Source organism: Carcharhinus amblyrhynchos, chromosome 12, assembly GCF_965287045.1.
Source record: "Carcharhinus amblyrhynchos chromosome 12, sCarAmb.v2.hapA, whole genome shotgun sequence".
NCBI lineage: Eukaryota > Metazoa > Chordata > Chondrichthyes > Carcharhiniformes > Carcharhinidae > Carcharhinus > Carcharhinus amblyrhynchos.
Window position 1 is genome coordinate 42,236,995 of NC_137335.1, and position 27,515 is coordinate 42,264,509.

Genomic DNA, 27,515 nt, shown 5'->3' on the forward strand with positions numbered 1-27,515 from the left:
GACAGGCGACCTGTAGAGGTTTATAAAATGTTGAGAGGAATAGATAGGGTGGATTTTCTGAGGCTATTTCCCAGGGCTGAAATGGTCGCTACGAGAGGACACAGGTTTAAGGTGCTGGGAAGCAAGTACAGAGGAGATGTTAGGGGAAAGTTTTTCACTCAGAGGGTGGTGAGTGAGTGGAATCGGCTGCCGTCGGTGGTGGTAGAGACGAACCCGCTGGGACCTTTTAAAAGACTTCTGGATGAGTATATGGGATCTAATGGCATTGGAAGTTACAGATAGTTCTATGGCTTGTTAGGTATAGATGTGATCAGCGCAACTTGTGTGCCAAAGGGCCTGTTTGTGCTGTAGTGTTCTATGTTCTATATTCTATGTAATTCCCCAGGTGTGGCCTCATCAACACCCTGCACAATTGCAGTAAAACATCATATTCTTGTACTCAAAACATACCATTTGCCTTGTTCACAGACTGCTGTACCTGCACATTTACTTTTAGCAACTAATGCACAAGGGCACCAAGGTCTCACTGAGTGTTCACTTCTTTCAATTTACACCCATTCCAATAATAATCAGTCCTTCTACTTTTGCTACCTAAATGGATAACCTTACATTTATCCACATTATACTGCATCTGCCCACACATTCGGCCTGTCCAAATCACACTGAAGCATCTCTGCATGTTCCCTCCCACCCAACTTTGCATCATCTGAAAATTTGGAGAGAATGTCCAAAGTGCTCCAAAAAAAATTCTAAGTTCACAATTCATGTGAAAAAAGGAGTAACTCCCACCAATTTTTTTTTAAATCAGATTTCCAGAAAGAATCTCTAACTCAGGACTAAGTAAAAGGGCAGCTCTCCAAAAGGAAGGGCAACAGCCCGAACAAAATCAAAATGCAAAGGAAACTTGAAAACAACAAATTAAGATGTGATTATTGGGGTCAATAATGCACCCCAGCCCCTGTGGAAGGCGTCAACTGCGCCTGTGGACACCGCATGCTCCCACTCCAAGGGCAGCTGACCGCGAATGTAGCCGCAGTGGGAGGGCAGACAGTCAGGATGGATGGCCCCCTCAATCACCCGCTGCCTGGACCTGTAAATGGCGCTTTTTGCCAGGCCGAGGAGCAGGTTCACGAGAAGGTCGCCATCCCAACCCAGCCCTCTCCGCACCAGGTGTCCAGATCAGGAGCGTGGGACTGAAGTGAAAACAAAACATTAATAAAACGTTCTTCAGAAAAATGAAAAGGGAGTGTAACCTAAGACACGAAACATAGACATGGTCCACAGACTCCACAAGGCCATAGAAGAGGCAAGCTTCAGAACCCGTGAACCAGTGAATTCTACGGTTGTGCGGAACTGCTGCATGCATCACCCTTCACCCCAGGTCCCTGATGTAACTGGGGGAGATCCCTCCATGAACAGACCTCCACCAGGGACCTCTGCCCCCCGACGGCAACAAGGCCCGCCAAGATGTATCCGGGCAACAGGCGAGGATGCGATAGTGGAAGGTGTGCAGCAGTAGCCCGTATGGGAAACGCCTCCACGCGGTGGAAAAAGGCACGAAGGCGGCTCATGCTGTGGGGTTTTTTTCTGCATCTGTAGGTGCCCATGCAGTGGCACATCGGACCAGCGACCAAGGCTGCAAAAAGATGAATGACCTTCTTTGGGCAGCAAGGGTGTACATATCTCATTCTGAAACCAGATACATGAACTGCGCTTATAATGCGAAATCATCCCCAGATACCCCAAGGATTTCCAATAATGCCCCCCCCCACCCCGCACTCCTGCAGCACTGCCTCCAGCCCTTGTGGCACCTTCCCAATCAGCACCCCACATTGAGGAGACATTGCCCGGAGACAGCCCACTTGAGCACCCCTACCTCCAACACATATTACACCCTGTGCCCTTCCATACATCATGCTTTCCATCCTCCCTATGTCACCATAGGAGAAAACCACACATAACTGCACAGAAAGAAAACTGGTGGTGGTGTCCCCAAGCTGTGCCTGCTCATGCAGTTTGAGCAATGCACCCTGGAGCTGGCAGAAGAAGCAGAGCAGAGAATGGTCACTGACAACTGGGTCAACATCCAGCGTGCAAGCAAGCATCAGCTGGACCCTATTCCTCGGGTCTTTTACGAAGGGCCACGTTGCATGGGCTGTTTTCCTCCCTTCCACTAATGTGCCCTTCCTTACAGGAGATGATTCTGACGCTCAAGGCTCTTCTGGTATAGCCCCCCCACCCACTCACCCCATGCTGAGACTCCCAGGCTACCTCAGATGACACTCAGGGGGAAGCCACGAGGAATCCTTTGAGGACGGCAAAGGCAACAATGACACAAAACACCAACACATAGATCATCACAGCGGTGAGGCATGCTAATGATGAGGCTTCTGGGTCACTTACTGGTGAGCACTTCACAGTCGCTGATACACAGAGGTGGTGCGCAGGAACATCCGAGGGCTTGGGCATACGGAAGTCTGCTGGAGGCGAGGATTTAACAGGCCCTTGATCATCCCAAAGCTGGTGGAGATGCCAGGTGGTGGTGTTTGACCAGGACAATTGTGGATGGGCTGTCTGCAACCATGCTGCAACTGCAAGGCTTTTTTGAGAAATCAAATAGAGTGCTGTTGCAAGAGGTGGCACCAGCACAGCATGGTAACCAGGCCAATATTGCAAGGGTGGCACCAGCAGTAGAAAATCTAGGTCAGGGATTTGTCTTCATGAGTGACAGGTACAGGCCATCGTGGGGACACATCAGGCCACGGCCAAGGATGTCACTGGCATTCTGGAGGATATTGGGCCAAGGCAATGGGTGTTGGAGACATCCAAAAGAGAAAATGCTGGAAAATCTCAGCAGGTCTGGCAGCATTTGTAAGGAAAAAAGAGCTGATGTTTTGAGTCCAGATGACCCTTTGTCAAAGCTCCTTACAGATGCTGTCAGGCCTACTGAGGTTTTCCAGTATTTCTCTTTTGGTTTCAGATTCCAGCATCCACGGTAATTTGCTTCTATCTGGTGTTGAAGGCATGTTGAAGACATAGCTGGCTATGGCTGGGTTTGCTTGTAGGGATTCTGGAGACACAGCAGACCCTCTCTGTGGGCCTCAATAACTTGGTCCACTCTCACAGAGCTAATGCTGAGGAGCTCCAGTGCTTGGCTCGCTCACAGAATGCTGTAGCGGAAGGGCTCCAGAGCTTAGTCCAGTCTTAGATAACCAGGGCTGAGGGATCACAGAGCATGGGGCAGCCACATTTCGGCCTCAAGGACCGGCAGAACCAGGTGATGCCGAGATTTGTAGAACTCAGTCCAGCTGCCCATGGAGTGTCCCCACGGCCCATGGGCACCCCGAGGGAGGAGGAAGGGTTAGAGCCCATACCAGGGCCTTCCACCCAGAAGACTCTGGACATCTTAAGACTTTTCAAGTCCCCCCCTTCCTCACACCAGGGCATCTCAAGGCCAACTGGATGAACCGGGTGCTACAAAAACATCAGTGTCATCTGCAAGTCAGCTGGGGCCCTCCAAGTCTCAGCCACTAAGGGGACGCTTGCCAAGGGCAACAGGTGCAGATCACAGCTGGGCACTTCCACCTCTGATGTGCATCCTGGGGGAGCATCTAGGCACAGCAGTAGACCATGTAAGATAAGAAGGTTCTAGGGTCACTAAGAGGGCATAGGTGAAGATCAGCAATAGTCAAGGTTAAGATTTCTGTTAAGATCACCATTAAATGTTTTGCTGTGACTAATCTATCTCTGATTCTTGTCCCACAGGACTGAGTGTACCCTGATGCCACGCATCAAGGGACAAACTGCAGTGCTGCGAGATATCGGCCCCTCAGCCAGAAGTTACAGACCGCTTGCCTTATTTTCCCCAGCATCCATCGGACCCTTTGTCAAACACCACCACCTGGCATCTATACTACATCCTCCCCATCTAACCCACCCTAACCTTCCAACCCATTGGCCCACAAATATGGTCAAAACCCTTATCCTACGTGGGCCCAGGTGCCAGTGTGCAATCAGAGAACAGGTAGGAGTAGGACTTGTGTGGCACCAGGGCAAGATCCCAGTGTGCCTTACAGCAAGTCATCATCACCCTCCAGTCTTTGATTCAAGACTCGCTAGCACAGCCAGCCCAGTCCCATTACTCTGCTGTGATGTGACTTGGAACCAGATGGGGATGGGATAGGTGGGGGAGATAGGTGGGGGAGGTTGGAGTGAAAGAGGGTGGGGTTGTGGGCTGAAGGGATGGGGAAGGCTCAAGGGGGATTGAGGGGGCAGCTTGGGATTGTGAGAGAGGGTTTGCTGCAGCATCTCCTGGGGTGTGGTGGTAGCAGCCGCCAAACTGCAAGGCAGCAACTAGGGGAACCCTGCTGCAATTAAGCATCCCCTGCTGCCCTGCCTTGCTGATTCTTACTATCGCCGTCTATCTTCCATCCTCCTACTCCTCATAGGCCACCTCCTCCATATCCTGCAGTTGGCGATCCTCCTCTTTCTCCAGCTGGTCTCGTTTGCTGTGCTATATTGTGGAGCATGCAGCACATAATGATGATACGAGAAGCCCACACAGGTGCCCTCTCACATTGGAGGGCACTTCCAGAACGGTCCATGCAATGGGACCACATTTTAAGCAGGCCTATGCACCACTCCACTGCAGACCAGGTGGCAGCATGGGCCTCACTGTACAGGTCTCTGCCTCGGGTTTCCACACTGGTGTCATCAGCCATGACCTCAGTGGTCAGCTCTTGCCCCCACGAGCCATCCTGGCAGCCTGGGCTGGTCTTCAAATAGACTAAGGACGGCCAAATACCTCAGATGTAGCTATCATGGACACTCCAGGGTGCCATACACACATCTGCATAATAATTAATCTGTGGTCACAGACAACCTGCGTTTTTAGCAAGCAGAAGCCCTTCCTGTTTAAAAATGGTTGTCCCGCCCCTCGCAGGGACCAGAGGGTATTATGCCTCTCATCCATAACCACCTGCACATGTAGCATTCCAGCGGTGGTGAAGCCTCCAGCCCGGGCCTCCTGCTGCGCCTGGCCAACATCAAAGTTAATTTACTAGCCTACCTGGGAATACAAGGCATCCGTAACCTGGCACACACCTGTACACAAATGCTTGTGATATGCTGCAGATGTCCCCACTGAGTGCCTGGAACAATCCAGTGGCATAGAAATTCAGGGCTGCCATTATCTTCACCTCCACTGCGAGCAGGTGCCCTCCCCTCCACTGAGGTGCCAGGTCTGCGAGGACCTGACATAGGTGCAGCACCATCTCCTTACGCAGGTGGAGCCGATGCCCACAAATGGCTTCAGACAGGCCCGCAAAGGATCTCCCTGTCTACAGCCTCTGTCTCCACATCCTCCTTCCCCGGCCCCCTAGTGGGAGATTGCACTGCCACTTCCTGGGCCTCACCAGCAGGCCCTTGCCCTTCTTCTGCAGGTCCTGGCACTGGCTGGCCTTGCAGTGGCTGTATGACTCCCTCCACCTCCTCAGCCACCTCCTCCTCAACAACTGCCACCATGGTGGCCAACTCAATATCTATCGGTCTGAAATGCATCTTCACAATGGGGGTTACAGAGAAAGAGTGAGACAGATATAGATAGATACATATCTTCCTTCATTGAGACCAATGTCCCCGCTTGTGGATGCTGGCAACATAACACAATCTGGAGTGCCATGCGAATATGTTGCCTGCCACTGGCATTGTGGCCATGCAGGCAGGGAGAGCTGTATAGATTGGTGTGCAGGCATGGCTATTGCACACCCTTGAGCCATTGTCATGGGTGCTACTCCTGGATTCCCTTCTAGGTATGTGTTGCAGATTAGGCACGCAGGGCATCCGATTATCACAATGTGGGTTCGCATTCACTGTAGAGTCCATGCAGTTTGAGTGTCTATTTTAACATAAGCTCCCCTGCTTGGAGAACCAGCTACCTGATTTGATAAGCCCTCATGCTCTTTTCTCCACCCTTCCTAAAACCCCAGCATTCAGTGAAATCTCCCATCTCACCCCACAGACAGAACAATGGAACATCCCTGGGCTGGAAACAGCAGCCCCACCAGTACTCAGTAAAGTCTGCAACCCCAATCTACAGACAGAACAGAGGTGCTTGGAAACAGATTTCCAGCACTTAATGAACACCTCCACCCCCACCCAGCAACTTTGCAGGCCCTGCCTCCACCCTCCCCTGCACTCCAGGGGCTTAAGCTCCATAGCACTTATCTCCTTGCTCCTCTCCCGTGCTTCCGCGCCAAGTCCCAATTTTTATAGAGCAGCACAGTGATCTGGGAGAATCACACCCAATACATTCCTCTTCCAAATCATTAATATATACTTTGAACAGTTGGGGTCCTAGCACTGATTCCACTAGTCACTGCTTGCCAATCAGAAAAAGACCCATATATACCAACTCTTTGCTTCCTATCTGCTAACCAGCTTTCTATTCATTTCAAGACATTACCTGCAATCCCACGTGCTTTAACTTTACATAATAGTCTGTTGTGTGAGACCTTGTCAAAAACTTTCTGAAAGTCTACAAAACCACGTCAGCAGGTTCTCCTTGGTCAACTCTACTAGTTACATTCTCAAAGAATTCTAATATATTCTTCAAGTGTGATTTCCCCTCTATAAATCCATGTTGACTTTGTCTGATTATACCACTGTTTTCCAAATGCTATGAAATCCTTCATAATGGACTCTAGCAACTTCCCCATACTGATGTCAGGTTCACTGGTCTAAAGTTCCCCGTTTTCTCTCTATCGCCTTTTTGAATAGTGGACTTACGTTAGCTACTTTCCAATCTGTAGCAGCTAGTCCAAGGTCAAATGGCCACCAATAATCTATTATTTCCAGGGCCAGTTCCTTAAATACCCAAGGATACAGATTATCTGCTCTCAATCACATCAATTTCCCCAAAACCATTTCTGGACTAATACTGATTTTCTTCAGCTCCTCACTAAAACTTGTTTCTCTCAACTTGTTTCTCTCAGAACTTCTGGTACATTACTCATGTCTTCCTTTGTGAAGACAGAAGCAAAATACGAATTTAGCGCCTCGGCCATTTCTTTGTTCCCCATTATGAATTCTCCCCTTTCTGTAAGGGGCCTGCATTTGTTTTTGTAAATTTTTTTTCTTTCCATATCTGTAAAACGTTTGCAGTCAGTTTTTGAATTTCCTGCTACCTCACGTTCATACTCTATTTTCCCCTTCTTAATCAATCCCTTGGTCCTTCTTTGCTTCCAATGCCAATTGCATTTTCTTCCCAATTTGTACGGTTCTTCTTTGAATCTAATATTATCTCTGATTTCCCTTGTAATCCATGGTTTGGCCACAGTTCCCTTACTACTCATGCACCAAACAAAAATAAATAACTTCTGGAGTTCATCTATTTGTTCCTTAAAAGCCTGCCATTGTCCTGCCTTTCAGTAATGTTTCCCAGTCCATCATAGCTAATTCTATGATTCTATAACTCTATGATTCACTGAACTTGGCAATATCGGAGGAATTCCAGTGCTTCTGGAATAACTTGTTCTGTTTGTATTGTGTTAGTTTCTCTCTTTCGTGTGTGGTGTATATGACTCCTTATTTTTCTTTGAGGTCAATCAGATAGGACACTGAGTCTGTTTTTGTTATGATCTTCTTGGGGATTCAGACTGAATGAAATTTAAAGTTCCTGACAAATACTAAGTCATTTACCTCAAATTCCTTATCATCCCCACATAATTGTGTATACCTTGTTTCACTTCCACCTTTCCCACTAAATTTGGAATCATCAGGTTAAGTCCTGTCTTGAGGCATCTCCCCATTAGTGACCTGTGAGCAATACTTCCCTAGAAATATGTGGTGTTGTTCTGTAAGTGAGGAGGGATCTAGCAAGCTTCAATTGTAATGGTGAGACCGGCTGCTTCTTCGTTGCTGACTTGAACATCTGGGCAAGTCTTCTTGTTGAGCCATCAAGGCTGGGTGATAGGCTGCCATACACGTGATTTATTGCATTATTTTGCATAATGTTGTTGTTCGTCCATCATCGATGAGGACCTCGACACCATAAGTCATTTTGAGGCTGGTTGCGGTGTGCCCGAAGATGACTGATCAGGCCAATTTGGGCAGGGAATGTCCTGGCACATATTGGACAGACTTGTGTAGACACTGTATTGTGGGACTGGTGGCTCTGCACTTGTGCAGCTCGCGCTTAAGTTGTGCTTCAGCAATACACCTTGCTTCGTGAGCATGACAGCCTTTGTGGATGAGGCAGCGCCAGGTAGGGCAGTTTTGTGCCGGCGTTTCCCAGGTGGTCATGTCAATGTCAAGCAACTTCAGGGAGACTCCGTACTTGAGGCTGATTCCAGTAACACTGTCCTGGAAGGCATCATTCAGCATGTCAGTAAACATCATGCTGAACAGCATGGGTGCGAGCACATTGCCCTGTTTGACACCATTGGTGACCGGGAATGCCTCAGAGGATTCTCCACCATCCAGTACTCTGGCCATCATGGAACTGTCATACCATCTGAATGAATTTGGGGGGGCAGCCGAACTTTGACATGATCCTCCACAGGCCTTGTTGGCTTACAGTATTGAAGGCTTTCGCGAGGTCAACAAAGGTTGTGTAGAGCTCGCGGTTCTGCTCCTGGCACTTCTCCTGAAGTTGGCGCGCAGCAAGAATCATGTCAGTAGTCCCATGACCTTTGCAGAAGCCACACTGTGACTCTGGAAGCAGGCCCAGCTCCAGATTCCTCTGTGGTTGTCGCATACTTGTCGATTGCCCTTCCTCTTGAAGCCGTCCTCAACCGACCGTCATCTATTAACGATGAGGCAATAGACAGGATTCCCCAGGTTGATATCAACAGCGCCATGGATGACCCACAGTAGTAGCCAAAGTCACGAAAGCTGTCAGCCAGCTATCCAGTGGCAAAGCCCCAGGGGCAGATGCCATACCCGCAGAGATCTATAAAGCTGTTGGTCCTGCACTTATCAAGAAGCTCACTGAGTTGTTCCAGTCCTTTTGGAAGCAAGGATCCATTCCTCAGGAACTTAAAGATGCTTCCATCATACACCCCATTTTGCATAATATTCTGAAACTCTGCCCCCTTAAAGGCATTGCTAATATCAGAGACCAGAAGAGACCCGTTGAAGTGGTGGAGGCTGCCTCACTAAATATTTTTAAAACGCGGGTTGATGGGTTTTTGATAGGAGAGGGGATTAAGGGTTATGGGGAGAGAGCGGGAAAGTGGAACTGAGCAGCGACAGATCAGCCATGATCTTATTGAATGGCGGGGCAGGCTCGAAGGGCTGGATGGCCTACTCCTGCTCCTATTTCTTATGTTCTTATGTTTTTGCAGAGCTGGAAAGGTTTGAATTGGTCCAACATACCAAAATGCCATCCACGGTAAACCATCCACTTTACTCTGGACAAGTCCCTTTGAGCCCAATTCCAATTGTTTTGATGATACCAGCACTGTATCCAAGAAGTTGAGGGCTGACACTATTTCTTGTGGTGCTAATGGTGGTGATATCGCTCAAGGCAGTGGAAGGTGGCACAAGGGTATCTGTGTTCAATATTTTGGTACCTGGTTTGTATTGGAGCACTCTAGTAGTTGTATGCTGCTAGAGTGAAGCTCACCACTGGACTCTGACTGATGCAATAGGAGGAATAGACTTCATGAAATAACGATAAAAAGTTTGTGATTGGTAACGATTACGAAATGACACCCATAAACATACTTGTGGAATTTAATTCCATAAATGATGGCAAGCCTGTCTTTCTCAATTTAGGAGTATTTTCTCTCAGCATCAGTTAAGGCTGTTGATGCAAAAGCAATGGCTGTTCTATGCCATTTTCTATCATATGGGACAAAACTGCCCCTATGCCAACTGGCAAATCATCATGTTAGGGTTAAATGGACCGGCAAGACTGAAGATTTAACTTTCCCAAAAGCTTCATTTCGTGATTTGCTCCAATACCTACACTTTTTTTTATAAAAGTAGGTGAAATGATGCCAGCAATGTTGATTGATTTGGTGTAAACCGACCTTAATAATTAACCATGCCCAAAAAGGATTTCAGTTCTGACACATTTCTAGGTGCTAATGCTTCCTTTATAGCTCTTACTTTTACTTCCAGAGAGTGTAGCCCCTTGGCATTGACTTTAAATCCAAGATAAGAGACCTTGTGCACCTGAAAGGTACACTTCTCCCTTTTAAGTTGTACCCCCACCTCTTTGAATCTTCAAGGTTTGCCAAACTCTCGTCTGGGGATACTCCTGTTATTACAACATCATCTAGGTATACACCTCTAGTGTGGAAATGTCTTGCAATAAACTTTCCACAGTGTGATGAAAAATAATGCATGCTGAAGACATACCAAAAGGCTGTATTGAAACAAATGCTTCTGGATATTAATTGTTACAAATTTTCTTAACTTCTCATTGAATTTTAAATGTTAATAAGCCCATGGGTCATGTCTAGTTTTGTATATACTAGCTCCTGCTAGCTTCACAAAGATCCTTAATTTTTGGAAATGGATATCTGTACAGCTTGGCTGCTTGATTGATAGTTAATTTGTAGTCCCCATAATATGGGCAGTCGTGTCCAATTTTAGTATGAGTACAAAGGAGGCAGCTCATTCAGAAAACTATTGGCTTAACGCTTCCTAATTCTTTCAAACACTTAAGTCTGTCTTGATTTTTTTGACGCAAGGCATAGGGCGTCGGGCAAGTTCAGAAGGTTTTGGGATAGCATCCAAATTAATGTAAATTTTAGTCTTGACTCTGTCCAACTTATTTTGAAAAACCTTGAGGTTTTTTTAAAAACTTTTTGTAAACTACCATCAGACATACTGAAGATATCTAGCCAGTTTAACTTTTTTTAATGTAACCAGTCTCATACAATGAGACTAGGACCCTGGCCTTTTGTGACAAGGATCTGTAGTTGAGTGGACTGGTGGTGATAAGTCATTGGCTCAGATATAGTTTCCAAAATGTTTAGGGTTTCCCCTGTATATATGGCCATCTAACTTGTATTATTTAGCGTTAGGATTGAATTCCTCCTTGAAGTATTTAAATGTCTGCTCCCCTATGATGGTCACGGAAGCACTGATACCTACTTCCATACTTAGTGACCACCCATTTACCAAGGGTACTATTACAATAGGATTTAATATACCCCTTTTGACATTATTCATTGATTTATCACAGATTCCTCTTCAGAATTATGTTCTAAATTGTGTACTGGAATCCAGGTCGTTTTTGTTTGTTTAAGTTAGATGTATTATGTTTGGCCTGGCACTTAATTCAGATGCAGCCTCTCTTCATCCAAAATAGATAGAATCCCAGAATTTTCATTTTTCCTGGGGCGATCTCCCCACACCGATAATATTCATTAGAATTTCTGGTTTGTTGATGCTTTCCTTTTTCCTCTGTCCCCTGCATTATTCACTGAACTTCTGCTCAGTCTATTCTGCACACTCAACTCCACTTTCCTGCCTGTCTCCCATAACCCTCAATTCCCTTGCCAATCAAAGATCTGCTTAACTCAAATTTAAAAATATTCAATGACCCAGCCTCCACTGCTTGCTGGGGAAAGGTATTCCAAACCTTCTGAGATAAATTTCTCTTCACCTCTGCTAAATAGGAGACCCTTTATTTTTCTGTACCCCAGGATCTAGATTGTAGGGGAAGGCCCACTACTGGCCTCCTTACTGTCTGATTAACATGTAGTCTGGCAGGCCTTCCTAAAAAGCAGTATGGATCTCTGACCAGCTCAAACTAGTGAGGACATTATATCAGATAGGAATGATTCACGGAGACCAACATGTTTTTATTGTACTAAGACAAATGTTACAGACAAGGGAGAGTTAGTGTCCCATTTGTTCTCCTCTCAACTGACAAAAGATAGATGTGTTTTTAAAGAAGTGTTTAATCACCACCTCCAAGTACTGCAGATTTCTAAAACAGACAAATAACAGTTTCTCTAGCAAGTTTTTAAAAAGGATAAATACCCACTCAATACCCAAAATGTTTGTTGCAGTACATGCTCATATACTGCTGCTATAATGTTATTATTGGAATTGATCGATCCGTGCTATTGCACTGGCCCTGTTCCAATGCCACAAGATCATATTGTAATCCTTCATTAAAATTATGTACATGGAATGTTGTCATCAAGTATAAAATAGTCTTTTCCATATTCCTAGTAGTGAGAAGCACTGAGAGTGCACAGTTTGTGATTTTCAGATCATTAACTTCCATTCGTGGAAAAATCACTGCAATTCTGTGTGCTTGTCCTCATTGTGAGTGCTATTTTCTGCCAGTATCTGCTAGCTGCTCTCAAAGTTGTTGGACGAGTGTGCTTGGGAATGTAATCTAGCATTTCTAGTCATCAAAGGAGTTTGGAGCATTGAGGGGGACGGTAATCTGAACAGAACCTTTCTGAGGTCAATTAGGTAAACTGCCCTTTGCTCCTTAAGAACCATCAGAGAGTAGGATAGGGAGAGAAGAAAAAGAAGAATGTGGCAGGGGATATAGAAATATGAGAGGGATGAAGGGGAGGAACCCATAGGAGAAGAGGGTAAAGGAAACAAAGGGAGACTGGGTCAGAAAGCAGAGGCTTGGAAGCGCAGGCAAGGGGAGCAGGGATGGATTGAGACAGTAAGGGAGGGAGAAGGGGCTGGTTGGCAGGCACTCTCAATGGGAAGAGGGAAAAAAAAGAAAACTGGACAGTCATCAAAATTTTGCTTGCTATAATGTCAATGAGGATTGCATTGCTACATTTATGCATTTTCTGTTTTTGATGTAGCAGATTTTGGGAGGGGGGGTCAGAAGTGACACACTGCAGACATCTAAGTTTGGCAAATAGGAATATTGTAAGCACGTAAAGAAAAATGCTTGAAACTAAGGTTTTCATCAAGGCTAGATAAAAATGATGAAGTCAACAGTCTACCTGGGTGACAGATAGTCAACATTTAGACAAATATGGTATTTTGTAGATACTTGCAATTATGAATGTCATCAGAAAAGGTATCAGCCCATTTTAATAGGGGAGAAGATCGTTGGCAAGCCAGTAATAATTTTAAATTGTTAACTTTGTCAAAGGGCAAAATGATCATCTGTGGGTTCCCATTTAGATAGATAGTTGACAGAGAGGAACTCAATAACATAAACATAGCAGATAGAACATCAACAAAGTTGTGGATGACAACAATATTGATCTCTTTGAATCTGATGAGGAGGAGGGCATTGCAGAAGCTAAGAGAATCAAGTCAAATTCAAAACGATGCTAAAAAAATCCAAGAAGCCAGCACTCATTGTCACATTGTTGGTGTTATTGGGATAATTAAATTGACATTTCCGAAGTGGAAGAGTGCACAGTGATAGTGGATAATTTAGATTGGGGTTCCATCAGTCCGGTTCCTGGCATATTGAAGCTACAGATTCAGTGTATATAAAGATGACATGGTGGAACAAGCTGCCATTGCATTTGAAGATTACATACAGTTTGTTAATACAGATGAAGTTTGAAACAGCAACTAATGAATACTTACAGAAAAAAAATAAGTTTTTTCAAAGCTGCCTGCTACCCATAGTGCAACAGTGCAGGGAGACTCACATCATGCTTCACTGAAGGAAATTGTAGAATGGGGTTTTGAGACAAATAGCAAGATAAAAGATTGTTCTCTAAGTCGGAAGGATCCCATTAAAGCACACATAAAAACTTGCAGCTATTACAAAAATAATTAACAGCAATTTTAAAGTAATGTTTACAGGTGACAGTGAATACTGATATTGGTACTATAATGGTCAGCAATCTGTTTTGTTGTATGCAGATTACCTACACCAAGTATAGTAAACATGCTTAAACATTAAGGGAATAATTGGACCCAGATGGAAAAGGAAAGAATGGGAAGGAGGAGGAAGAGGAGATAGATGGGAGGGGATAAGTGAAGAAGAGAGGGTGAATGAGAGGGACTACTCAGAAAAAGGGTGAGCACATAGTGGGAGAGAGGAAGGCTATTTAATAATCTTTAAAGCTCCAGTTTCAGGTCAAATTTCAGCTCTCTGGAGAAAGTGTTTTTCAAACAGTTAATATCAAGAGGCTGGTTCAATTATTTTAGTAGGCTTTTTTTCCTCACTTTAATTACACATGATATAAAATACATATTGTGTGAGGCTTAGTCTAAAGATGAAATGCCAATGTGTGCCTTTTCACTTAGTGTTATTTGACAGGAATTGATGTCTACTTACTGCAGGTAAATGTTGGCCTTTTGAAAGGAATTTTCCAACTGAAGTGCAATACAACTGTTCCATTTGTTTTGAATTGAAATATCGTGATTTAATTATTTTAATAGTAGTATTTGTAGAATCAGTGCTCCAGTATGTACAAACTAAGTGATTTCAAAAGTCACACTACACTAAAGAATTTGATTATAACAAAGGAAGAGTGGATGGCTGCTGCCCCCATTGTATCGGCTGCTTTTGCATCATCTCAAAAACAAAGCGGATCCAAGACTTCCAAGTAGCTTTACAGCTGCAGTGGATGACTGGTGGAGGATGTTTCTCTGTTTTACTCTTTGTTGCAGTCCACCAAGTATTGTGAATCTAGACACTATGTGGCAAGGTGAGGAGATAGGTTGCAAGAACTACCTCATCATGCTCACGGCATTATTCAACATCACACTCATGGCTGAGTTACTATTTTAATATACAACAGTTAACACAAGTCATTTTACATGGGGTAAACATAAGGGAAAAAAGACCTGTATAATGCACCAATAACATGAAGGAAAGCAATTTCAAATAAAGAACATTTCAAATCTTCCATTTCTAATTTTTAATATAAGCACATTTGCAGTTGTCAGAAAACATTTAGCGCACAGTATGCTATGACAACAAACGTAAATAGGATTCATTCTTGGTATTCAGCAATGCTATATTCATCTGTAACAGTTGTTCCATGCTACTACAATAGTGTGTACACTTTGAAGATGACGTTACTTCATGGAAGTAGGATGAGAAGGTGGGGAGAAGTGGAAAAATGTAAACTTTTGACTCAAAGTAGAAACATTCATTAAAACTATTCACAGTGGTAGAAAACATCTTCTTGCCATTGATTTTATGATTGAAACAGCAACCAAATCCATTGATAAATATATTAATTTCATACTGAAGAAAAAAAAGCTATATACTATGTATTAGTTTTACTTACTCCATGAGCTCCTTGAATTGTCCGGACCAGATTTAGCCCTTTCCAGATGTAAATGTCACCGTTTAATGCACCAGAGTATGTAGTTTCATCTTTAGCGCATGCTAAACATAGAATGGTCTGAAGGTCACCAGTTTTACCAAAAATTCCCCTTTTCGGTGTTAATGCATTCCCACATAATGTCCAGAACTGTAACATGAAAAGGGGAAAAAGACTTAATAAGTCTACATACTTTGGAAAATATATCAATATTTGTCACTGAATGATTATTTTCAAAGCATTGGAAATGACAATTCAGTTCATCATGTGTGTTAATTTCTTAATTGCAGCTATGTACATTCTACTGTTATTTTCCATTTTCCAATATAAGCGATTGACAATTCTCATAGAATATCTAAGGTGCAGAAGGAGGCCATTCAGCCCATCGGCTGGCACCAAACCACTGAAAGAGCATCTTATTTAAGCTGTATGGTCAATTTCCTCAATTCCTTGGAGAAATTGGACTGTGGACTGAAAAATTCCATAATCTGATTTATGGCACAGTGACACAGTGGTTTGCCCTGTGCCTCACAGCACTGGGACTTCATTTCAATTCTGGCCTTGGGTCACTATCAGTGTTGAGTTTGCACATTCACCTGGTATGTTGCCTCCAGGTGCTCCAGTATTCTCCCACAGTCCAAAGATGTGCAGGTTAGGCTGATTGGCCATGTTAAATTGCCCCTTATTGTCAGGAAGATTAGCAGGGTAAATTTGTGGGGTTATGGGGATAGGGCCTGGGTGGGATTGTTTTCAGTGCAGGCTCAATGGGCCAAATGACTTCCTTTTGCACCATATAAATTCTACGATACCCAGACTTTCAAAAAGTACTTGACAAAGTTCTACATAAAAAGTTAACAGTTAAATTCAAACCTGTGGAGTTTCAGGATAAATATTGTGAATGGATAAGCAATTAGTTAGAAAAAAATGTAGAAAACTGATGTGTATTGATTAGAGGGGCTAAAGCAAGGTTTTAGGAAACTAAGAATAGTGATTATGTTGTGGTACTAGTAATCCAGAGGCCTGGACTAATGCTCTGGAAGCATGAGTTCAAATCCCACCATGGCAGCCAGGGAAACAAAATTTAATTAGCACTGTAGCTCTTGACACCAGCCAGCCAGATGTTAAAAACAATTGTGTATGTACACACAGTCTGCACTGTAGCCACCTGTGTTATGCACAGTTTCTGCTGTCTTTGATGTGATTGGCATGTACCTGTCAGCTGGTGTCAGTACCAGTTTGCACCTGTGCTCCGTCCAGTGGCCTGAGGCATTGCCACCTCTCATCACCACTCCCCTCCTTCCTCAGTCCATCCTGTGCATCACATTTTACTCACAACCCTTCTCCAAGTTCTCACCAGCCCTACCTGCACTACTGGTCAAATACAGAGGAAATTGTCCGGTACATTGACCATCATTCAATCCCAGAAAAGAAACATCAGGGGCTAGATAAAGAGCAAAGTGGCACACTGCCCATTTTTATTTTAAAAAGCCATCTATTAAAGAGAAGAGGATTTGATATTGTTTGTAGTTTCCGGTCGAGATGTATTTCTTCCAGAACATAGAACATTACAGCACAGTACAGGCCCTTTGGCCCTCAATGTTGTGCCAAGCTATGTCCAAACCCAAGGTCAAGCTATCGCAGTCCCTATAATTCTGGTACGCTCCATGTGCCTATCCAATAACTGCTTGAAAGTTCCTAAAGTCTCCGATTCCACTATCACAGCAGGCAGTCTATTCCGCACCCCAACCACTCTCTGAGTGAAGAATCTACCTTGGACATCCTTCCTATATCTCCCACCATGAACCTTATAGTTATGCCCCCTAGTAACAGCTACATCCACCTGAGGAAATAGTCTCTGCATGTCCACTCTATCAATCCCCTTCATCATCTTATAAACCTCTATAAAGTCACCTCTCATCCTCCTCCGCTCCAAAGAGAAAAGCCCCAGCTCCCTCAACCTTTCCTCACAAGACTTACCCTCCAAACCAGGCAGCATCCTGGTAAATCTCCTCTGCACTTTCTCCAATGCTTCCACATCCTTCTTATAGTGAGGTGACCTGAACTGAACACAATATTCCAAATGTGATCTCACCAATGTCTGGTATAGTCGCAGCATAACCCCACAGCTCTTAAACTCAAACCCCCTATTAATAAATGCTAACACACTATAAGCCTTCTTCACGGCTCTATCCACTTGAGTGGCAACCTTCAGAGATCTGTGGATATGAACCCCAAGATCTCTCTGTCCCTCCACATTCCTTAGAACCCTGCCGTTGACCCTGTAATCTGCATTCAGGTTTGTCCTACCAAAATGAATCACCTCCCACTTTTCAGGGTTAAACTCCATCTGCCACTTTTCGGCCCAGCTCTGCATCCTATCAATGTCTCTTTGCAGCCTGCAAGAGCCCTCCACCTCATCCACTACTCCAACAATCTTGGTGTCATCAGCAAATTGACTAACCCACCCTTCAGCCCCCTCTTCCATATCATTGATAAAAATCACAAATAGCAGAGGACCCAGCACTGACCCCTGCAGTACACTGCTGGTAACTGGCCTCCAGTCTGAAAGTTTTCCTTCCACCACCATCCTCTGCCTTCTATGATCCAGCCAGTTACTTATCCAATTGACCAAATTTCCTTCTATCTCACACATCCTTATCTTCTTCATGAGCCTACCATGGGGAAACTTATCAAACGCCTTACTAAAATCCATGTATACAACATCAACTGCTCTACCTTCATCCACACACTTAGTTACCTCCTCAAAGAATTCAATCAAATTTGAGAGGCAGGACTTACCCCTCACGAAACCGTGCTGACTATCCCAGATTAAACTGAATCTTTCCAAATGGTCGTAAATCCTATCCCTCAGGACCCTTTCCATTAACTTACTGACCACCGAAGACTAACTGGCCTATAATTACCAGGGTCGTTCCTATTTCCTTTCTTGAAAAGAGGAACAACATTTGCCACTCTCCAGTCCTCTGGCACTATCCCCGTGGACAGCGAGGACCCAAAGATCAAAGCTAAAGACTCCGCAGTCTCATCCCTTGCCTCCCAAAGTATCCTAGGATGTATCTAAGATATTTTTCCATCATTTCTTGATACAGGCAGATGTTGTGATGACACTGGCATTGCAATGAGATTTGTGAGGGAAATATTCCCTCACAAATCCAACAACATTAAACTCAGCCTTCGATTAATTAAATAAATTTGGAATTAAAAAAAGTTTTAGTAATGGTGACCATAGAACAACTGAATTGTTGTTAAAAAAACAACAAATTTGTTCACGAATGTCCTTTAAGGGAGGAAATCTGGGTGGGATTCTCCCAAAATAAATTTTAAGTGTCAAATTTGCATGAAAGCTGGAGCAAATCCCACACCTTTGTTCAGCGGGATTTTCAAAATGAATCTCCCACATTCTGTGCACTTCAGAGTGAATCCTGCAAAATGGGCAGGATTTATTCCAGCCAGGGAGGCCAGCAGCATAGCACTCAGCGGGCCACTGGCATGTGCCGATATGTCACCGTTGAGATCAGCGAATGCACACTAGCCCCACACTGCCAGCCTCATGATCGCTGGCTGATCTCCAGATTGCTGGCCAGCATAACAACCCCACATTGCTGGCTGTGCTGACCCCCCCCAACCCCTGATTGCTGACGTCATGGACCAGCCTCGACCCTAGTCCCAATTTCCACCCCCATGGTTGCACCCTCCCAACCCCGATAGCCAGCCCTGATCACTGGCCTCCCTCCCTCCCTCTGTCACTGTCAAGTGCAGAGGGCAACGTGACCCTCCCTCCCTCCCCCCTCACTGATCTCCCCAGAGGCCACACCCCATAGGCCCTGCCCCTTGACACTCCGTGCTCAAGATGCCGCCTGGGCATTGCCACTTTGCCCCTTGGGCAGTGCCAGTCAGGCTGGCACTGCCAAGCTGGCAATGCTTGGCAATGCCCAGGGACAATCCCCTTATCCCAGATCCCCTGGGGAGCTTCCATGGCCCTCCCTAGACTCCAGCAGAGTCAAGCCAATTGTACAGTGGAATCCTTGACTCCAGCAAGGTTGGGCCAAGACATCAGAGAAATCTCGACTGTAGGGATTCATCATATTAACAGCTTCCAGTTTGCAGGCCCAACCGCCTCTTATTCACCATGGATGTATAAACCCTCTCCACCTCCATTCCACACCAGGACGGCCTGAGAGCTTTTCGCTTCTTTTTGAAAGGAGGCCTGAACAATTCCCATCCACCACACTCTCCTCCGTCTGGCTGAACTTGTTCTATCTCTCAACAATTTCTCCTTTAACTCATCCCACTTTCTCTAAATCAAAGGAGTAGCAATGGGTACCTGCATGGTTCCTAGCTATGCTTGTTTTTTATGGGGTATGTGGAACCAGGTCCCCTCCCACAACTCCTTTACCGGTACATCGATGACTATTTTGGTGCCGCTTCATGCTCTCGTTCAGATCTCGAAAAATTCATCAACTTTGCTTCCAGTTTCCACCTGGTCTATCTCAGACACTTCCCTTCTGTCTCCATTTCTGACAATAGACTATCTACTAATATCCATTACATGCCCACTGACTCCCACAGCTATCTGGATTACGGCTCTTCACACCCCAGATCCTGTAAAGGCTCCATCCTTTTCTCTCAGCTTCTGCACCCCCATTACATTTGTTCCAATAATGCCACTCTCCAAAGTGGTGCTAATATGTGATTCTTTTTCTTCAACCATGGATTCCCATCGACAGGGCCCTCAACAGTGTGCAGTCCATCTCCTACATCATGGGTCTCACCCCGTCCTCTCCTTCCCAGAACAAGGATAGTGTCCTCCTTGTTTCACAATTCACCCCACCAGCCTCCGCATGCAAAGCATAATCCTCCATCATTTTCACTAATTCCAGCCTGATGCCACCACCAAACTCATCCTCCTTTCCCTCCCTCTGTCAGCATTCTGCAGAGACCCTTCCCTCCAGGATAACCTAGTCCACTCCTCCACTATACCCAACATCTCTCCCATCATTCTTGGCATCTTTCCATGCAATCACAGGTGGTGTAATACCTGCCCCTTTACCTCTTCTATGGTCACCAAACAAGGTCCAAAACATTCATTCCAGGTTAAGCAGCATTTCACTTGCACCTTTTTCAATTTGATGTATTGCATTAGCTGCTCCCAATGTGGTCTCCTCTACATCGAGACACCAAGCGTAGACTGAGCGATCACTTTGCTGAGCACCATTGGTCCGTGCCCAATCAGGACCCTGACCTTCCGGTTACATGCCATTTTAACACACGGTCCTGCTCCCATGCCCACATGTCTGTCCTTGGCTTGTTGCAATGTTCCAATGAAGCTCAGTGCAATCCGGAGGAATAGCATCTCATTTTCCGGCTAGGCACTTTACAACCTTCTGGTCTCAACATCGAAGTCAACAACTTCAGATATTTGCTCTACTCCACCTCGGCCCCCTTTGTTTGCATTCTATTTTATTTCTTTTTTTTACTGTTCTCTACCTTTTATTTCTTTATTTTTCTTCCCCCCCCGCCCCACCACTCTTTCCTTCCCCCCTACTTCATCCCCCTTCCCTTACATTTTCTCCCCCTGTTTATCCTTTTCTACATTCTACCTCTGTTCCATTCTGCCCTGCCCCAACAGCTCTATCCGTCACAGCTTACAGTTTCTCTGCTGTTTGGCCATTCACACCCTTTATTCTCTCTGAGATAGCTATTAGCAATCTTTTCCCCTGGTTTCTATCACTAAGACTCATCTTTCATTCCCTCCCCTGTAGTATAAATATCTCCCACTTTCTATGTCTTTTAGCTTTGACAAAGGGTTATCCGGACTCAAAATATCTGCTCTTTTCTCTCTTTACAGATACTGCCAGACCTGCTGAGATTTTCCAGCATTTTCTCTTTTCGTTTCTCTCTTTTGGTTTCAGATTCCAGCATCCACAGTAATTTGCTTTTATTTAGTAAGCAGGTCAACATGCTCTGCATGTACACTTGGTGGCAAGTGCCCTGCACATATTGCATTTGCCATGAAATCACTTGGAGGCAAGACAAGAGGGCTATGGACGTGAATCGTTTCGTGACAAGGGAGAGATGGCCAGAAGCACTAATAAGCAGTGTAGCTGCTGGCCAGAATCTCTCGTTGGAATCTGCGGGAGGGAGCTCCTCCAAAAAATCCATGATAGGACAGAGCAGCACTACTGTTAACTCTGTACAGAGTGCCAGAGCCTCTGGTGAACAGCCTACAAAGAAACTAAAATCTGGAACAAAGTAGTATAAAGGTGATTTCTTAAGGTATGGTTTTGTGAACTGTACCAATGCAAATCAGGATGCAAAGCCCATGTGTGTCACATGCAAGAAAATACTGGCAAATCAAGAATCTAAACCTCTAAACTGCAAAGACATCTGAAAACTAAGCAAGGCGATCTTGAGAACAAACCTTTAGATTTTTTTCAAAGGATGCAGCAAGAACGAAATCATCAGCTTACACTTCTGAGCAGAAATGTATCATTGAATGACAAAGCACAATTAGCCTCTAACATGGTAGATTACCACATAGCTAAAGAGAAAATGACCCACACTGTTGCGGAGATTAATTCTCCTTGCAGCATTAAACATGTTTGCATGATTTTAGATGAGAAGTCAGCTGTAAAACTGAAATGTATCCCACTTGCTGATAACATAGTGGCTCGCAAAATTAATGATATTGCTGAGAATCTGGAAATATAGCTTATTTCTCGTTTAAACTTAATGGAGGAATTCTCAATGCAACTGGATGAAAGTACAGACATTACATGTTGTGTAACCTTGCTAGTTTACATTAGCTACGTTTCGCATGATGAATTTTTGGGGATATGCTGCTTGATGTTATCCAACTGGTGCACAGATTTTTGAAGCATTGAAGTTATGTAGTTGAAAAGTGCAGGCTTGACTGGGTTAGTTGCAGAGGAATCACAACCAATAGGCAGCCAACTTAACTGGGAAAAACAGTGGAATTATAAGAAAGACTAAAAAGGCAACTAGTCAAGACATTGTCTGAAAGCATTGTTTCATTCACGCAAGGCACTGGCATTGAAAGGAATTCCATCCAACCTTAAAGAGGTGCTGAAAGTTGTAAATTTCATTAAATGCAGCGCGCTCAATATCAGGTTTTTCGAGTCTCTTGTGTTCCGGCACGGGGGCCAAGCACACACATTTATTGTTCCATACTTACGTACATCGGTTGTAAAGAGGTCGGATACTTGATAGTGTTTAAGGTATGAAATCCACGCTTTTCTCCAAGAAACTGTCCCCTGGCTGATTTGTTTGATGATGAAAGTGGGTTGCTAACTCTGTCTTACCTTCCAGGCATTTTTTCAATTCTAAGTGAACTGAACCTAAAACTGCAAGGAAAGCTTCCAGCAAATTAATGGGTGAGCCTAGGAATCTTCTTTTTGGCCTAATGTTCCATTTCTCAGCTTATTTCGTACTCTTCCAGACACTTCCAGCCCCTGTTTGCAACCAGAATGCACCTTCCCATTAAGGGGTGCAAGTTAGCTTCATCCAGACTTGGCCTCCCTGATGAATGTTTAGCCCTCCAGCAGTGTGGTTAGCAGCGGGCTGCACATAACATTAATGGAGATGAGCAGGCAGCAATAAGTACAGAGTAATTGTACATTGCAAATTGCTATTGGGCCTGATCCAATCTTTATTTCCTAACTTCTTCACCTCAGTGATAGACCTCATAACTTTTCCTGTAATAAAAAATAAGCTACCTGCAGCGCCTTGCTATTTCAATATTCACTTGGTCAGGAACTTAGGTCTGAACCTTGAAAGGCTTCTTTGCTCCTATCAAAGGTGGCAAGTTCTGCCAATTGGCTGACCATAATTTTTAAACTCCCATACAATGGGAGCTAAAGCAGCACAGAAGACCAGGAGATTCAAGCGGAGGCCATTTAGTGGGCTTCCTGCTGGGCACCACAGCCAATGCGAGCCGGATTTCCGGCACCATTAGCTGCATGCCAGAAACCAGCATGGAGCTGTGTACATTATGTTAATTCTAATTTTATTATTTACGTATGATTAGCAAGCCCAGGACTGAAGTCTCCGGGTCACTAGCCTCTGTCTGCACATTCTCCCTACCCCTCCCCACCCACCAGCAGCATTTCACTTGTGGGCAACTGGCAACCAGACCCCGCTGGAGCGAAGGCTGGGGGGCAAGTGTGTTGAGACCCCTAAGGACGTCAGGGGTGAGGGGGGTGACTCTTGGCATTACCAGCTTTGTGTTGCCTAAGAGGCAGCGTGGCAATGCCCAGAGGGCATCTTGCCATTGCCCACTGAGTCTTGGGCAGTGCCAAATGGGACAGGGGCCACTTGGGGGGGGGAAACTATTGAGGTGGGGGGCTGCTGCTGCCATTCAACACTGAGATCAGTGACAGAGGGAGGCCAGCGATTGGGGAGGGGGGTGGTCACATGCCAGCGATTGGGGAGGGGCAGGGAGGTCATGGGGCTGACCAGTGCTCGGGAAACCAGCAATGCGAGGCTACTGCGGATGCGTCAATCTCAGTGCTGACAGATTGGCACATGTGCAGTGGCCCGCTCAGCACCATGCTGCTGGTCTTTCCAGCGGAATAGGCCCAGCCTGCTGATCTTTCACATAAATCACACCAGTGCATTCAGCAGTGCAGAGTGTAGGTGATCCATTTTGAAACTCCCACTGAAAAAAAACAGCAGATTTCCTCCAATTTTTGCTCAAATTCAACACTTAGAATTCTTTGGGAAGAATCATCCCCAATATTTTTCGTGTACACTTGTATCAAATTCAATACTTTTTTGTAAAGACAATTTTTTGCAACAGCCACTTAAAAGTGATCCCTAATAGGTGCAATTACAAGAAGACTGTGTGTGTGCGTGTGAGAAAAATCTTATGTCAAATATTAGCGCAATTAAACTCTTCTCTCCCTATTTCAGTCATTTTAAAATGTGTTTTTTTTTAATTCATTCATGGACATGGGCATTGCTGATCGGTCAGCATTTATTGCCCATCCATATTTGCCCTTGATATGAGTAGCTTGTATTTCAGAGGGCAGTTGAGAATCAACCACACTGCTGTGGCTCTGGAGTCACGTGTAGGCCAGAGCAGGTAAGGACAGCAGATTTCCTTTCCTAAAGGACATTAGTAAACCAGGTGGGTTTTTCTGACAATGGTTTCCTGGTCATCAATAAATTCTTAATTCCATATTTTTATTGAATTCAAGTTCCACTGTCTGCCGTGACGGGATTCGATCCCAAGTCCCCAGGACATTAGCTGAGGTTCTGGATTAATAGTCTGGTGACAATAGCACTAGGTCATTCCTCCTCTTATATAAAGCATAAATAGAAGATATCACTGGTGATCCAATGAATTACACTAAATATTGCCACCAATATTGGTTTCATTAATTAAATCCTAACCTGCTCACAAAGTCTCTTTTTCTTTTGATATACAAATTATTTCAAGTTTCTAGTAAATTACCCAGTCATTAAAACAGAAACTTTTTGCGTATGAATACATTTAAAAGATCCAAGCCTAAGGAAGTGGTAAAAAGAAAGATTCTATTTCAAGGAAAGTAACTGTTTTTAAACATATTAAGTAGAAAATGAACATAAATTATTTACCTTAATATGTTTCACTCCACAGCTAACAAGTCTGTTTGGCTGATGTGGATCCCAAGTAACATCAAAAATCTGTGAACAGATGGAATGTTTCATATACTTCACATTCAACCTAATTTTAGGAATCAAAGAATTATATACAATTTGTTCAAATGTGAAACATCCAGCACTATGTTGACAATTTGTATACAACTGCAAATGTCTAGAGAATAAATGAATACTTTAAATATGCAGAATTGTAACCATCAATTGGTCTATTAAAAATCAAAAAAGGAAACTAAATTTAGTCACCTTCCATCAGCAATAGGACTGTTAATGCAAAATTGATAAAACAAAATTGCTAAGACACGACCAAAGCAAAACAAGCCTCTAAGAACAATTCACCACATGCTGGAGTAAGATGCCTTAGCTTTAGTGATCCTTTTATGGGCCTCCATGGTTGAGCATTGCATAATGTTAACAGTACTTTCATATCACATCCAGCTACGGTAATCAATACTCAGTCTTTAGAGTTCCCAACCTTTACTGGAATGGCTGGCTGATGGATTTCTCAAGTGTGCCAATGGTGACTCAGGCGTAACAGAGCCTATTCATACGGTTCACCCACGTGCACTATTTGGCTGCTGTGGCTTGCAACAAAACACACTGTTTGGGCCCTGCTGGTTTCCCCATCATTCAGAATTCAATGCTTCAAAGGTGGTGAGAATGACAGCATTATGACAAATATCTGGAAATTCCTGAGTACTGAGAGAACAATTGGAGGAGTGAAAACAAAAGAGCAACATAAACTGGTGGCAAGGTGAAAGGAAGAAATGCAAAGTAGACAGGAACACACAAGAGAAAGTGAAATGAACTGGGAAGGGAATAAAGCAAAAGGAAAGAGAGACAAGTACAAACTGGGAGAAGGGGAGGGAAGAGAGAGACTCAAATTTGAAAGACAGCAAGAGATATGCAAATTGCATGGTGGGAGAGAGAGAGAGAGCAAAATAGGAAGAGAGAAAAATACTTGGAAGGAGTGAGAAATACATACTGGGAATGGAGAAAGAGAAAAACACAAAATGGGGGAAGGGGAAAGAAACTCGAGCAAGGGAAAATTCAGGGCAGCATATGTCGTACTCTGTATATTATGTACTTTTCCTGGTGCTTCTCTCAGAGTACTGAAGCTGGGCTCAAGTATGTGGTGTGGCAGTCAGTACACTGAATTAATTTGGTCTGACAAACAGTCACTGAACTGAATTTTACCAAATCAGGCAGACAACCTGGCATTGGGTGAAATACAGGCACGGACAGGCAGTGGGATTTCCTGTGAGATTTTACCAGCAAGAGTCAAATAAGAATCGACATGTAGGGGAGCCAGCCAATTAGTGGTGATAGGTGGGACCTGATACAGTTACAACAATGTGCTGGGCCTCGATATGGCTCAACATTCCAGCTATCTAATACGCTGGAGCAAGAAACAGCAGCAGCCTGTGCTCACCTCAACTCCAGGACCAGGAGGAGCATCCCACAGAAGTAACCACAAGCATGCAGGCAAATGCATGGACTATCATTTGGGTATCAATGGGTGATAATAATTCGTTAACTGCAGAAGCATTTAATATTTAATGAAAGTGAAGTCTTGACATTCTTGGCAGAATCTAATCCATGGTACTCCATTCATAACAACAGAACTAGAAACGGGCAGTGGTCCTTTCAGGTCAGGTCATATGAAAATTTAAAGGGCCAACAGTAGGCATGTGAAGCATGCGAGTACATGACAGCGCTGAGCTTCCATTGGATGAACCCACCATCAGATGACAATTCAGCAGATCTAGATGAGTTATAAAAGAGCTGAGGATCTGCATAAAGGCCCTAACTTTCTTGTCCACTTTCTATTTGTCAGAAGTCTGAGCCATTTCTTCTGCACACCCCTTCAGCCCCTGAAGATTCCTCAAACTTATCCCCCATCACTCCTCCTCTTAATTTTTAATGTCTTGGGAATTCCTCCCCTCCCCCCAGTCACATTCAAACCACTTCCACATCACTTTGGAGGCGTCAGAGCCATAACATAGAATGGCCCCATGAATCAGTGATGCCTCTCTACAGATTCTCTTCCAGGCTAATAGGGGACAGTGGGAGGTACTCTTCCTGAGTACTGGCAACAGGAGACCTTCCCACCTGGATGGAGATCATAGGGAAGATTAGCAACCAAAGATTCAGGATCCAGGGCAGGAAAAAGGTCGATGATTTCACTCGATCGTTGGCATAAACGTCACAACGCAATCAGATTTTCTCTCATGTGGGTATTTGGCTATATGTTGTACTAGTGTGCAGCTAGGTTAGTTGGATGAGTGTGTGTTGAACCTCCGAAGCACAGAGCACCTGGTGCTAAATTTGAGAGACAATTTAGCTTGAGTGAGTACTTGGATGCAATCTAAAATATTAACAGAGCAGAATGGGTGACAGGGATGCATGCACACAAGGGGGTCAAGTTGGCAGTTAAGTCACTAAATTTCCACTTTCTCCTGCAGGACAAACAGACCCACAACCTGAAGGAAAGAACAAAAACAAGGGGTGCGATTTGACCACCTTGACTCATCAGTCGATCAGCATGGCAAGCTGGGAGTTCTGCAAGGAGGTGTGGTCATGCGGGGGGAATGG

General features: G+C 44.5%; 1 protein-coding gene across 9 annotated transcripts in view; it reads right to left on the reverse strand.

Annotated features, from left to right (window-relative positions):
- Window positions 1-27,515, reverse strand: part of LOC145350939 (echinoderm microtubule-associated protein-like 6) — a 394,618-nt gene that overhangs the window by 295,913 nt on the left and 71,190 nt on the right. For all 9 annotated transcript variants that reach the window (XR_013888268.1, XM_080200440.1, XM_080200441.1 and 6 more), the window contains 2 exons: window positions 24,879-24,947; window positions 15,204-15,389 (listed from right to left, as the gene is read on the reverse strand). Coding sequence is in view for 8 of the 9 variants with exons in the window: in XM_080200440.1 (XP_080056566.1) it covers window positions 15,204-15,389; window positions 24,879-24,947 (255 nt within the window). In the remaining variant the exon portion in view is untranslated. The remainder of the gene's footprint in view (window positions 1-15,203; window positions 15,390-24,878; window positions 24,948-27,515) is intronic.